Source organism: Heptranchias perlo, chromosome 17 (assembly GCF_035084215.1).
Source record: "Heptranchias perlo isolate sHepPer1 chromosome 17, sHepPer1.hap1, whole genome shotgun sequence".
In the NCBI taxonomy this organism is placed as follows: domain Eukaryota; kingdom Metazoa; phylum Chordata; class Chondrichthyes; order Hexanchiformes; family Hexanchidae; genus Heptranchias; species Heptranchias perlo.
The window spans coordinates 30,209,732-30,223,167 of NC_090341.1; the positions used below are offsets into that span (position 1 = coordinate 30,209,732).

The 13,436-nt window shown below is 41.7% G+C and overlaps 1 protein-coding gene and 1 long non-coding RNA gene across 5 annotated transcripts in view; one reads left to right on the plus strand and one right to left on the minus strand.

The window, feature by feature from the left end:
• Positions 1 to 11,150, plus strand: part of LOC137334227 (uncharacterized) — a 67,822-nt gene extending 56,672 nt beyond the window's left edge. The window contains exon 3 of the long non-coding RNA XR_010966101.1: positions 11,081 to 11,150. This is a non-coding gene — a long non-coding RNA (uncharacterized lncRNA). The remainder of the gene's footprint in view (positions 1 to 11,080) is intronic.
• Positions 1 to 13,436, minus strand: part of cadpsa (Ca2+-dependent activator protein for secretion a) — a 416,704-nt gene that overhangs the window by 8,903 nt on the left and 394,365 nt on the right. For all 4 annotated transcript variants that reach the window (XM_067998838.1, XM_067998836.1, XM_067998835.1 and 1 more), the window contains one exon: positions 3,016 to 3,120. In XM_067998838.1, the coding sequence (XP_067854939.1) occupies positions 3,016 to 3,120 (105 nt within the window). The remainder of the gene's footprint in view (positions 1 to 3,015; positions 3,121 to 13,436) is intronic.

The following is a 13,436-nucleotide window of genomic DNA, read 5'->3' on the forward strand; positions in this document are numbered from 1 at the left end:
TTTTTTTCACTAGTTCAGGAGCACTTCGTTCCATGGATTCAGGCTGTTGCTTCTGTAGTGACACTATGGATCCAGCAGGGTCTACAAACCACTGTCTGTAAAACACTGCTGGAATTTGTACACGGGCATCATAAACAGTATGATTGTAGTTAACTTTGAGATAGAGAACAATTCTTTTGTCTAGAAAAAAGACTGAGGGGTGACCTGACAGAGGTCTTTAAGATTATGAAAGGGTTTGATAGGGTAGATGTAGAGAAGATGTTTCCACTTGCTGGGGAGACCAGAACTAGGGGCTATAAATATAAGATAGTCACTAGGGAATTCAGGAGAAACTCCTTTACCCAGAAAGTGGATAGAATGTGGAACTCGCTACCACAAGGAGTAATAGAGGCGACTAGCATAGATACATTTAAGGGGATGTTGGATAAACATATGTGAGAGAAAGGAATAGAAGGGTATGCTGATAGGCTTAGATGAAGTAGGTAGGGAGGAGGCTCGTGTGGAGCATAAACACCAGCATGGACCCGTTGGGCTGAATGGCCTGTTTCTGTGCTGTACATTCTATGTAATAATGGTGCAAGTCTATGGGAGCGTAAATTTAATTTCCACACTCATGAGTTTCTAATCTCAGCTGCACTACCACAGGAGAGGTCCCAAATGGAACTCACCATAATTCCCACTGCTTGTTTGGCTCCTACCAGTTGGCTCAGACAGGCATCACGATGACATAGGAGCAGGTCACCCAGCTTCTCATTAGGTTCCATGAGATCACAAGGTAATTACAGATGAGGAAGGCAATTCAACCCATTTTAGTTCATCCATCCAGAGATAACCTACTGGAGCATCCAACGGATCTTAAATTATTCCAGAGCGATATTGGATCGGCTGCCGTTGTACACCTCCCATGATTGTCCTTTCCATTGAGCGAGGTGAACAATGGGCAGCCTATCCCATATCACCTGTTTTACACTATCAACAAAAGTTAAAATTACCTCCATACTTCTCCTTTAACTTCAGAACACCATTCATGGAATATGTGCGTCACCCATTTTTCCTTCGTATGAGCAGTACTTTATATTTGTTTGAGATGAGTGACCAGAGAAGAGGAATGAAACTGGGGAAAATATAGAGGGATCTTATCTCTCTTAAAAAAGGTTGGCTCCAATACCTCACCCAAGTGGCCATTTTTCATATGTGAGCCTAGCCGGTGAGTTTTGGCAAGCTATTCCTTCAGAAAGGGGGGGAGGAAAGAACAAAGGTCAAAATATAGTAAACAGAAGGCGCAGAGGAGATTTACTAGAATGATACCAGGGATGAAGAACTTCAGTTATGTGGAGAGACTGGAGAAGCTGGGATTGTTCTCCTTAGAGCAGAGAAGGTTAAGAGGAGATGTAATAGAGGTGTTCAAAATTATGAAGGGGTTTGATAGAGTAAATAAGGAGAAACTGATTCTACTGGCAGGTGGATTGGTAACCAGAGGACACAGATATAAGAAATAAGGCGAAAGAAAGAGGGGAGATAAGAAGAATTTTCTTAAGCAGCGAGTTATGATCTGGAATGCACTACTTGGAATTTGATAGTAACTTTCAAAAAGGAACTGGATATATTCTTGAAAGGGAAAAATTTGCAGGACTATGGGGAAAGAGTGGGTCTAATTGCACAGCTCTTTCAAAGAGCTGGCATAGGCACGATGGGCTGAATGGCCTCCATCTGTGCTGTATGATTTTATGATTCTTTGCTCAGGGATAGTGAAGCTAACTGGAGCACTGTACTGTCACACCAACTGAAATCAGGCAACTCAGTCAGTGCAGATTGTGAATCAAACCTGGGATCTTCTGGTCTGTATTGCTCAGTGACAAGCCGCTTTTGCATGAATCACTGGGGGAACTGCAACTTATTCCTTTAATTCCATTTAAATGTACCTATAGTGCTGGCCCATAGTCAGTAATAAAAACTCCAGTTTGTGCTTCAGAAATATTTAAATTAACTGAAAGTATGCTCCCTAAAGAGTGCGACAGGACCAATTTGTAGTGCCAGCACAAAAAAAGTCAAGTGGCAAAAACTGGCACAAAAAATAAAACTCAGCCCATATTTGCTGCAGTCTCTAAAATAAAGGGACGCTGCCTCTCTAGCTATTTACCCTTAATTGAAAAATTAGTATGGGTTTTGTTGTTTATAGATGAAGCATATTGGTACACATTTGCTGTGAAAATACCGCTGAGGCTAATGGTGCTCGCCGTTATGTATGCACAAATGGTACAGCAAATTCAAGAGAGGGGCAGATGGGCAGTTAAATGCGGAAATCCAAAAGTTGCTGTTCGAGTTGTGCCGCTCTGCCGTTAGCTTTCTGAAAATGGCATCTGAGTGTCTGCCTCACCATTGAAATGCATTGAATGACATGAAGTTGCTGTATTTTCATGGGAGACATGAACTAAACTCACCAGAGAGAGTTAAGTCAAGTCACTATTACAAGTGTGGAGTCTCATTCCTTCAGGTTTTAATTGTTGGAGATTTTAAAAATGTAAAATTAAAAGTATTAAATTTTTTTTGACTTCTCCTTTCTGTCTCTTTTTTTTCTCTCTCTCTTAATCCAATCTTTCTTTCCCTTTATCTGATTTGACATTGAGTTCACCCACTCAAATTTACACTTCCTTCTCAGTCCTTGCGCTGTTAATTTCACAATCCTTCAATCTAATTGGTTAAGGAGATAAACAGTTGCTTGTCCTGTTCACTCAGATCCCAGAAGCCGTTTCCCTCGCACTTTCAGCAACTTGCCACGTAAAAAATTTAAAAACCTAAAAGTGCAAGGACAAGTCTAACTAACAGACAGCGTTAGATGCCCTGCAACAGCAAGTTATCGCCCAATATAGCTGTAGCATTTCCAGTTCTCTACCATCTGAAATGGTTGACAGGTTTACCAGGTTATTGAAATGGTGACATGGTTCTCTGGATATATGCTCACTATCTTAAAAGTCAGAGACTTATTTGCTACATTTATCAAAATGGTTTTCTCACCTTGACGAGCCTGATGAGGATTTTTAGCTGGTAGATGTGAAGCTGCAGGTCCATGCGATCTGTTAGCCAGGTGCAGACAACATTCATGGAACTCGTGTACCATTGCTGAAAAAAAAGGCAACATTCTCCAGCATAAGAATTACAGTGGGTTATATACTGCTGAGATATATATTTAAGTACACTCAGTATTACATGCTAAATAGCAGCAAATGGACGGATATATTTGCTGAGGGTAACGCGTTTGATGAAGTGTACATGGATTTTAGCAAGGCTTTTGACAAGGTCCCACATGGCAGACTGGTCAAAAAAGTAAAAGCCCATGGGTTCTAAGGGAAAGTAGCTAGTTGGATCCAAAATTGACTCAGTGGCAGGAAACAAAGGGTAATGGTTGATGGGTGTTTTTGCGACTGGAAGGCTGTTTCCAGTGGGGTCCCGCAAGGCTCAGTACTGGGTACCTTGCTTTTTGTGGTATATATTAATGATTTGGACTTGAATGTGGGGGGGGTCTTGATCAAGAAGTTTGCAGATGATACAAAAATTGGCCGTGTGGTTGATAGTGAGGAGGAAAGCTGTGGACTGCAGGAAGATATCAATGGAAGGTCAGGTGGGCAGAAAGGTGGCAAATGGATTCAATCCAGAGAAGTGTGAGGTAATGCATTTGGGGAGAGCAAACAAGGCAAAGGAGTACACAATAAATGGGAGGATACTGAGAGGTGTAAAGGAATAAAGGGACCTTGGAGTGCATGTCCACAGATCCCTGAAGGTAGCAGGACAGGTAGATAAGGTGGTTAAAAAGGCAAACAGAATACTTTCCTTTATTAGCTAAGACATTGAATATAAGGGCAGGGAGGTTATACTAGAACATTAGGGATGGGCAATAAATGCCGGCCTCGCCAGCAACGCCCACATCCCATGAACGAATAAAAAAAAACTGTATAAAACATTGGTTAGGCCACAGCTTGAGTACTGCATACAGTTCTGGTCACCACATTACAGGAAAGATGTGATTGCAAGTGTGAGGGTACAGAGGAGATTAACAAGGATGTTGCCAGGGATGGAGAATTTTAGCTATAAGAAAAGATTGGATAGGCTGGGGTTGTTTTCTTTGGACCAAAGGAGGCTGAGGGGAGATTTAATTAAGATATATAAAATTATGATGGGACTGGATAGAGTGGATAGGGAGGATCTATTTGCCTTAGCAGAGGGGTCAGTGACCAGGGGGCATAGATTTAAAGTAATTGGTAGATGGATTAGATGGGAGCTGAGGAGAAATTTTTTCACCCAGAGGGTGGTGGGGGTCTGGAACTCACTGCCTGAAAGGGTGATAGAGGCAGAAACCCTCAACTCATTTAAGAAATACTTGGATGAGCACTTGAAGTGCCGTAACCTACAGGGCTACGGACCAAGTGCTGGAAAGTGGGATTAAGCTGGATAGCTCTTCTTCGGCTGGCACAGACACGATGGGCCTTTCTGTGATTCTATGCGACTCGCCAGGACTTGGCATTCCAGGCACAACATATCTTAAATAACACAACTCAGGTTGTAACTCAGCATCGGCACAAACTTCTTTGCAATTTATGAAATAACTTTAAATGTTGCTCAAAATTTGTACTCAGCTGTTCCAATCACATAAGCAAACAACTCCAGCACAGTAGTTACTTAGAAAGAAAGAACTTGTGTTAATAAAGCACCTTTCACGACCTCAGGATGTCCCAAAGTGCTTTACAGCCAGGGAAGTACTTTTGAAGTGTCGTCACTGTTGTAATGTAGGAAATGCAGCAGCCAATTTGCGCACAGCAAGGTCCCACAAACAGCAATGAGATAATGACCGGATAATCTTTTTAAAAATAAAATTAGTTGTCATAGGGACACATTTACAGGAATAAGCTCACACCATTTGTCCTGATTGTATTCTACCTTAAGCTGATTTGGCTTTAATTTTCAACTGTGAAAAAGGGGAAAAAAAACTAATTCCACTATAGTCAGTGCAGCACAACCTCAGTATCCTAGATTCATGAATGCAGGTCATTTGGTGTTGCAAATACTGTTACACTGTTTAACTATAGCTCCCATGATGGCTCAGTGGATAAATGCACTGAGCCATACAAACCAGGAATGTTCAATGGTTGATTTCCTTTTTTGTGCGGAGTTAGATGGTCTTAGCTGGACACAGTGGTGGAAGTGATACCAATCGGCCTAACCAGCCTTAGATAGGGAATGGAAAAAATGTCTGCTGGAGTTTCTGTTCCTGGCCTATTCCCATGCTGGAATGTGTGTCTGTGGATGTTGGGTGAGGACAGGATCAGGTTCAGCCGCATGGACTCCAAAATCAAATCCTACTGGCATTCACTTTGTGGGTTCACCCATGAAGAATGCCCACCTTGGTGAAGTAAAAAACTGCTGAACTGAAAGTGCAAAAGAATGATGTTAGATGAAGATGACTCCTCAGAAAAATTTCAGTTGATCTGTTTATATTTCCCTCTCCAGGCTGTCGATTCACATAATTAACCCCATCATTTTTTAACATGATCACTCAATAGCTCTGATACCCCTAGTGCAATTCCAGTTGCAACAGCTTGGAATGTCCATTAAACAAAGCAATGTAGGTTTTTCAGAGATCTCCGATTGTGGTTTGTGAGGAAACTGGATGCAGTGGAACATTTCTCCATACTAGTTTGCTCCCCATAATAAATTCTAATCACATACAATATTGAAATTAACAGCATTAAAAATTTCCACTTTTATTTCTCTTTGCTGAAGAGAATTACGGCATTTACCTGATACATGCTTAAAAAAATTATGAGTAAAATGAAAGGTACATTTTTCAGATGCCAACATGTACGGCATTATTGGGACACTGCGCCATTGTGGTGACCTTGCATGCTGGTTTCAGGTTAGGAACAATCAGACCAACCTTGTTGTTCATTGTAATGAAACTACTGTGAATGCTGTAAACCTTACAATTGGATTCATCTTATATCACCTGCCTCCAAAGATAATACTGTATAAACATGAATATGTACAGCACTAATACTGCTTTCAGAGTGGCCTCTAAGAGCAGCCTGTCAGTGGATTGGCACTACATTAGTAGTCTTCTTATTGCTGCTGAAATGGACTGAAGGTACCAAATTGGGCTCACTGAGATCAATAATATCACACCACTATTTATTTTCCAAAGTGTTTTCGTAGAGGTCAACACAACTCTTTCAGTCCTGCACCATACTTATTTCTGATAGCATCTTACAGCACTCTGCAAATTTTCATATGGGATTCAACTGCTGTACACTTCAATCTATGTGAAAATTTTTTCTAGTTCTTCACAAATTTAAGAAAAAATGGCCTAGAAATACAGGCCTAGTAAAAGGGGTGCCTAAGCATCCAATATGGTGAGTGGCTTGCGCATGCACATTCTGTGCCAGAAGTACGCTGCCCGCCATATTGGTAAAGGATCCAGTATAGGTGTCCATAGCCCATGCCTGAAGCAGGCGTTAGACCCTTTGCATACGCACATATAGGGCCTAATGCCTATTTTAGGATTCCTTCCCAAAATTGGGCTGCCCAGGTCCTGAAAGGCCGCCACCAAAAAGGTAACAATTGCAAAAAATACCTAACTGATTGTGAAACTGGGAAGAGCATTCCTGCTCCTCTTGGCTCCACAGCAGTTCCGAAGACCATTACTGGCCCCGACTTGGCCCCCTCCCGATCGCCTCCCTCCCATCCCAGGACCTACCTGAGGGCCGCTGCCGGTGTCGTAGCGGCCCGAAATTGATGTCCACTTCACTGGTTTAATTTAAATGAGGCCCGAAGTTCATGGGCCTCAGGCCTACTAGTTCCGACACAAGGGTTGTTCCCTGCGCCCAGTTTGCACCGACAGGCTGTCGCTATCCAATTTCTCCTCCAATAACTTTCAATGTTTGTCGGGATTGCTTTATTAACATCTATATAGTCTGACCCACTTACATTCTATTTCTACCATGCTACCTGTACCTGGAGATGAATATTGGACCGCAAGTAATACCTTAAGTGGAACAAATATAGCTTTCAGAATTATTCACAAACACCTGAAATTGGCCCATTTTGGCTTAAGAGGTGTTTTTTTGGTAAAAACTATAAAAAGTGCAGCGACAAGTGCATTGGTTCCTTGGAGTAAGATATAGACTTGTACCCACAATTCTCAACATGGTGAATTCTGAATTTTGGCTGTGTGACCAGGGGAGGTGCTGAGTGAAGAATGGGCAGTTTCTTAGGGGCAAGGAAGGAAAATTAGCAGTGGCGTCATTGCAGACTGCTCTTGCACTTCATCTAGTGGCCAGCTGAACAGCGATATTGGGAGAATTGGGGCAAGGTGGGTGGTGCAAGGGGACCTAAAAGACAGAGTAAAAAATGGGGAGGAAAGTCAAAACATCCATGTGTACAAAGATAATAGCATTTCAATTGTCGCACCACAATCTAGGATCATCAGAGCATTTAGCTCAGAGTGGAAGCATGTAAGAAAACATAAGAAAGATCGGGACAAGAGAAGGCCATTCAGTTCATTGAAGCTCACTCCTCAGTACTCTAACTCTCTCATCAAAGCATCCAATTGAATTCCGAATGTCCATGTGTTTTTATTTCTATGGCTCTGCTGGGTAGATAATTCGTAACATTTAAAGAAGTAAAACATTTAAAGTAAAGAAGTTTTTCCTAATATGTGTTTTAAATGGTCTACTTTAAAGTAATATTCTGGTTTACCTTATCCAGACCATGTCATATTTTCCATATGTTGCTTGGGTCTCCCTTTATCATCTTTTTCTACATCATATTTCGAAGTTCCCTACTTTTTGTTCACGGCTCATCACCTTTGAATTGGAGATTAGTCTAGTTGCTCTTCTCTGTACCCTTTCCAATGCCTGTACATCTTTTTTGTGGCATGGGGAGCAGACTGACGACAATACTCCAAATGTGATCTGAGCCAATGCATTGTAAAGCTTAAACATAATCCCTACACATCCTACTGTTCTGGCTATATATTCCAGAATCCTATTGGCATTTTAAATTGCTTTTTCACATTGTCTAATCATTAAAAGTGACAAGCCACTGGGCCAGCTGTGTTCACGATAACCAGGTTGACATGCAGCCCCCTCCATCAGACACCTGGTCAAATACAGGCCCCACTTGTCCTTGTTATTTCAGGTGTAAAAATGCTGTATTCAGGGCAGGGGTGGAAATTGGAACATTACCTGGTTATACTGGGTCACCGCCGCTTTTTCTGCCCAATTTCTGCTGGAAGTGGGAGCAAGTGCTTCTTGTGCTCGCCCCTATCCTAGTGGACATCAGTAAAACAAGCAGTAGTGGTGGGATGAGGTCATCCACCCAAATCACTGTCAGGTCCGCCTCATTTGCCCCAGTGCAATGTATGCCTGCTTTGTCTGGTAGAGACAGAAACCCTCATCGCATTTAAAATGTACTTGGATATGCACTTGTAGTGCTGCAATTTACAAGGCTATGGACCAAGGGCTGGAAAGTGGGATTGGGTTGGATGGCTCTTTTTCGGCCGGCAAAGACATGATGGGCCGAATGGCCTCCTTCTGTGCCATAAATTTCTATGATTCTATGATAAAGCAGGCGTACTTGTTTGCCAGAACCTGAACCTGGTGGAAATGGGCCCATCAATATTTTAAAAGGCTGGTTTCCCGATGGCAATCGATCACAGAATGATTGGTTGCAGTAGGGAAACTGACCAATTTGGAAATGGGGCAGTTTTTCTTTTGCAACTTTTCAACTCTTCAACCTCCACAGATGGTTCTCTAATGCCTTGTGAGGGTCTGCAGCCAGTTTCTATTCCCCATCAGGTGGGCATCCCAACTGCTTTGCAAATGGCACAGGGGCCTGCTCGATTTATACAAATGACCCTTAGCCCTGAAAAATGGTTGGGGTAAAAGTGGTGGGTGAGAGTGCTGCTCTACCATACTTATGATGGCAGGGTGGGACCCAAGGAAATTCGGGCCACAAAATCTATATTTTGGTGTAATTGCATCAAAACATGCTGGGACATTTTCTGTGAGTGAACCTGGATTTTAACTCCATTTATATATACAGCGACAGAAATAAAGATGCCAAATCATGATACACTACAGTCAAAACATGCTTCACTATTGTCACATCACTTCCCCTCTTCGGACTCGACAATGCTATTGACAGGATGCTCATAGGGATCAAGCTGCATTTATTTCAGATATAACAGTGCATCAGCAATACTCTTTTATGAGCCAGGAAGTTGTTGAATGACCATTCTGCACCCTTGCAGGGAGATGGCCCATTCCAAAAGGCATGCATTTTTGTCAATGAGTCGAATGTAACCACATTATCAGTTGAGGTCAGAATAGACAGGCCCTTATATCTACAGTTGTGGGTTCTGCAGCACATAGTTGGCACTTAGCCATTCTTTTATTACGTTCGTCTGAGGATGGTACGGAGTGGATCAAAGTTGTTTTATTTGGCACTGTTGCCACAAAAGAGTGACTGTCTGAGACATAAAACTAGCTTACTAGTCAGAAAAATATCTTCTGGGAATCCAACTCAAATAAATATTTCTAACAATGCACTGGCCACAACATCTGCATCCATTGGCACAATAACTACTGCCCAGATACGTAGATGTGCAGTCTCTTCTGGTTAATATGTATTGTTTCCCTGACTGACTCCTTACAAGCTTGGGGTCTATAATATCTATGCCCACCCTCTTGAAAGGTTCATTAATAATGGGTAGGAATTGCAATGGCACTTTATTCTCAAGAAAAGAGAAGGCTGAGGGGTGACCTGATAGAGGACTTTAAGATTATGAAAGGATTTGATAGGGTAGCCGTAGAGAAGATGTTTCCACTTGTGGGGGAGACTTTTAAGATAGTCACTAATAAATCCAATAGGGAATTCAGGAGAAACCTCTTTACCCAGACAGTGGTTAGGATGTGGAACTTGCTACCACAAGGAGTAGTTGAGGCAAAAAGCATAGATGCCTTTAAGGGGAAGCTAGATAAACACGAATGAGAAAGGAATAGAAAGTTATGCTGCTAGGGTCAGATGAAGAGGGGTGGGAGGATGCTCGTATGGAGCATAAATGCTGGCATAGACCAGTTGGGCTGAATGGACTGTTTCTGTGCACTACTTTCTATGTAATTATTGGGATCCCCCAGTTTAAGCATATGTTAGCATTGGTCACACATTCTACAAAATTCAGCCACGTGTTAAAGATACTGGTTCTCTGCTGCTGCTGCTTCTCTTGCCCACCCTGTCCCTCCATCCAAATCAAACTGGCAATAATAGCACCTTTGATAAGCACAGAGAGTTTACTGGAGGTAAGCAGGCAAAAATTATCAGAAAGGAGCAATCTGGAAGCTGGAAACTCTTCTGGCAATCCAATCAGCACAACGGCACACAGATCCCATGATCCAATTACCTGCAGCTGAGTGCCCCTTTAAATACATCATCTCTGACAGACCAATCCAACTAGGTTTTACTGGCGGGTTGGGTGCTGGGCAGGACTGCCGTCATTTCACGTTAAAATGGCATCAGCGTCCTAATTATGTTACAGTACCCTGAATTGCAAGTATTGATGAGGCGCCTGCCTTCCCCTGGTGGACACTTCAGTCGTCTAAAAACAATGCTCATTTAAAATGGCGGCCGCCGGGAACACAGCAGGAATGGAGCGATTAGTACTATACAGCGATTTTAACTACCTGCTTCCCCGCCCCTGTGGTAGTATTTAATATAGTCAAGCCAGATCTTTTGGTGAAAGACTAGTTTGTGATTGCCTGAAATGGCTAGAAACTGTTACCAGCTCAAAATGAAAAGATATTCAATTTGCAGTGTTTTTGGTTTCTGTGAAGTCTCCCAATAAAGATATCCTTTAAGGAAAATGCTGACAACACCTCAGCAATGAACATGAAGAATGGAGCAAAATACATCTGAAATAGAAGTAATTTAATACTGAAATATTTTCCTAACACTACACTGTTCACAGTTATAGTCATAGGTAATAAGAATGTCTAGTAAAAAAATCTAACAAGTGTTCTCTTTTAATACACAGGACCTTAACTTCAGTAGAGGATGAAGACTGTTAAACAGAACATCATAACTTACACTAATGCCATACTGATCTCTGAATATGTAAAATAAAACTTGATTTGAATAAATCTGCAAGCAGCACACTGATTATGGCATTCATTCGTGAAAATAAGGAGAAGGAAGCACTGGGTTCCTGTGTTCTCGGGGAGCTGGTGTCATTACACTTACACAGGAACATCTGCAACCTTGTTCTACAGCCAGATTTGAAAGGCTGTCTGACCTCCTGCTTCAGCCTCCCTGCTCCCTGCCATGAACCTTGAGTTCACACTCATATTTTACATGTTACAGGAAGCCGCAACTCACTCCAGGGGTGCCGCAAACAGAATGCATCAAGCCAGATGCAGTGCCACAGCTTAATGCACCTGAAGGAGTTGTGTTTCTCATTCAGAACATAAATTCTAGTGGCTTAAGGTCACTGCAGCTTTTGTATAGTCTAAAACAAAAACAGGAATTCTAGTAGGGCTGAATTCTTAGTGGGGAAGTGGAAGGATTACAAGCAACCTGTGACTCTGCCTCTTTCTGCCTTTGCTAGTAATTTTGTGTGTGTGTGCGCGCTACAGAACAGATTGGGGCTGGTATAAAGGCCTGGGACTGTGCAAGAGCACCCTGCTGGGCCCCAGCTGTGCTTGCAATTAGCAGGAGGCATGAAATGATTGTTATTGTGGTGACTGACAGCAATGTGAAGTGACAAGTTTTGTGGGGGAGGCATGCTGCAGCGTGGAAGTTCTGCAATTTTTGTAAACTATTAATGTGTGGGTAAAGAAATGCAGTTTAGTTAATGGTATCCTGTGTTAGAAGATCTCATGGATTTGTTATGCAAGTGCTATATTTGGCTCATTTTATTTTTGGAGGGTTTTCATGAGTTAAGGCTTTTCACTACACTATTCAGCAGCAAATCTGGCCGTTTGCCTCAAATTAGCAAGAGGCCTGTAGTTAACGGATGGAGATTAGGCTTAGAAAATGACACAGCAGGTGCCTGTAGGGTGGATTTGGGGGGTTGAGAAGTCTTTAAATCTGACTACATCACATTATATACTTCCGACAAAAGGACATAGTAATCCTACCTGCTTGCTTTAACCACTGTTGTTTGTCTATTATTATGTGCTTTATTGCTCATGAGAGGAAAACTATTGGCAATACTACTCAATTACCATAGAAACCCACACCAGTGACCCCTCATTTCAGAACCTTCTATCCAACTGAAGGCAATCCAAGCAGTTCAAATCTACTTAGAATTGTGATAAATAATGCACTAGGGAAATCCAGGGCCAGTCTGGTTTCTTCTCACCCAGGCCATAGATTTGCATGGGAAAGCTGAATGGGCATCTTGAGATAATCTCTGGATCCAAGGTGTCAGAGAAATGCTAAAGGATTCAAACTGCTGTAATTGCCTCATTGACACAATGTGAGCAGCAGGGGAGACTACACAACTTGAAAAAGGGGTTACAAATAAAATTCGTTAGAAAGACAGCATAATGCAAACTTCTAAAATGGGAATCGTTTGATGATCGGCTCCTACTGAAGCCGACTCTTCTACAATATCAAAGTAGAGCTTTTGCTGAAGTTTTTTCTAAAAGGCAGCTTTTGTGTACACAATACCCAGTCTAAAATAAATAATACACAGCATACATCCTTGCACAGGGCTTTTCTGCCATGTATACATTGTCTGAGCTAAAAAGGGTGGGTGTAACTCCTACAGAAGTGCACTTTGTATATTACAGTTTCATGTTACTAGGGAACAGTGATCAGCAAAAATCAACCTTTATGGAATGGGGTCTGTCAGGAATTCTTTGTGATTAATTTCATTGCTACAGTTTATCAAAGGTCTTTCAAAAGCTTCTTTCAAAAGCTTCTTTTTTGTAAAAATGGTTCTTGCAGTTGCACTTTGCAATTTTTGTGAAAATGCTGCTATTTTCAGTGTTTTCACACACTGCTGTATGATGCCAATCAGACTCCCTGTGTAAGTGCCATTGTGAAGAGTAATTTGCTGCACTCGGAGGTTAATTCAGTTTTTTTATATAGTTCCTATAGGCATAGAATGTGCAAACATCAAATACCTGGTAAAGCAGAAAAACCTCAATCTTTTTTCACCCTCTCTTCAAAAGATGAATTTGAAAACTGACCTGTAGGTTTAAAATGCTTGATATTTTAAACATTTTAATTACCTGGATTTATTTTTAATGGTGTATCACATAAAAAATAATTGGTTTCTGTGCAGATTATTGTGCTGTGGCAGTGCAAGCTTTTAAAAACAGTTTCTGCATTTTTTCACACAATATTCCCTTTCTTATATTGCATATAGATATGGTACACATATG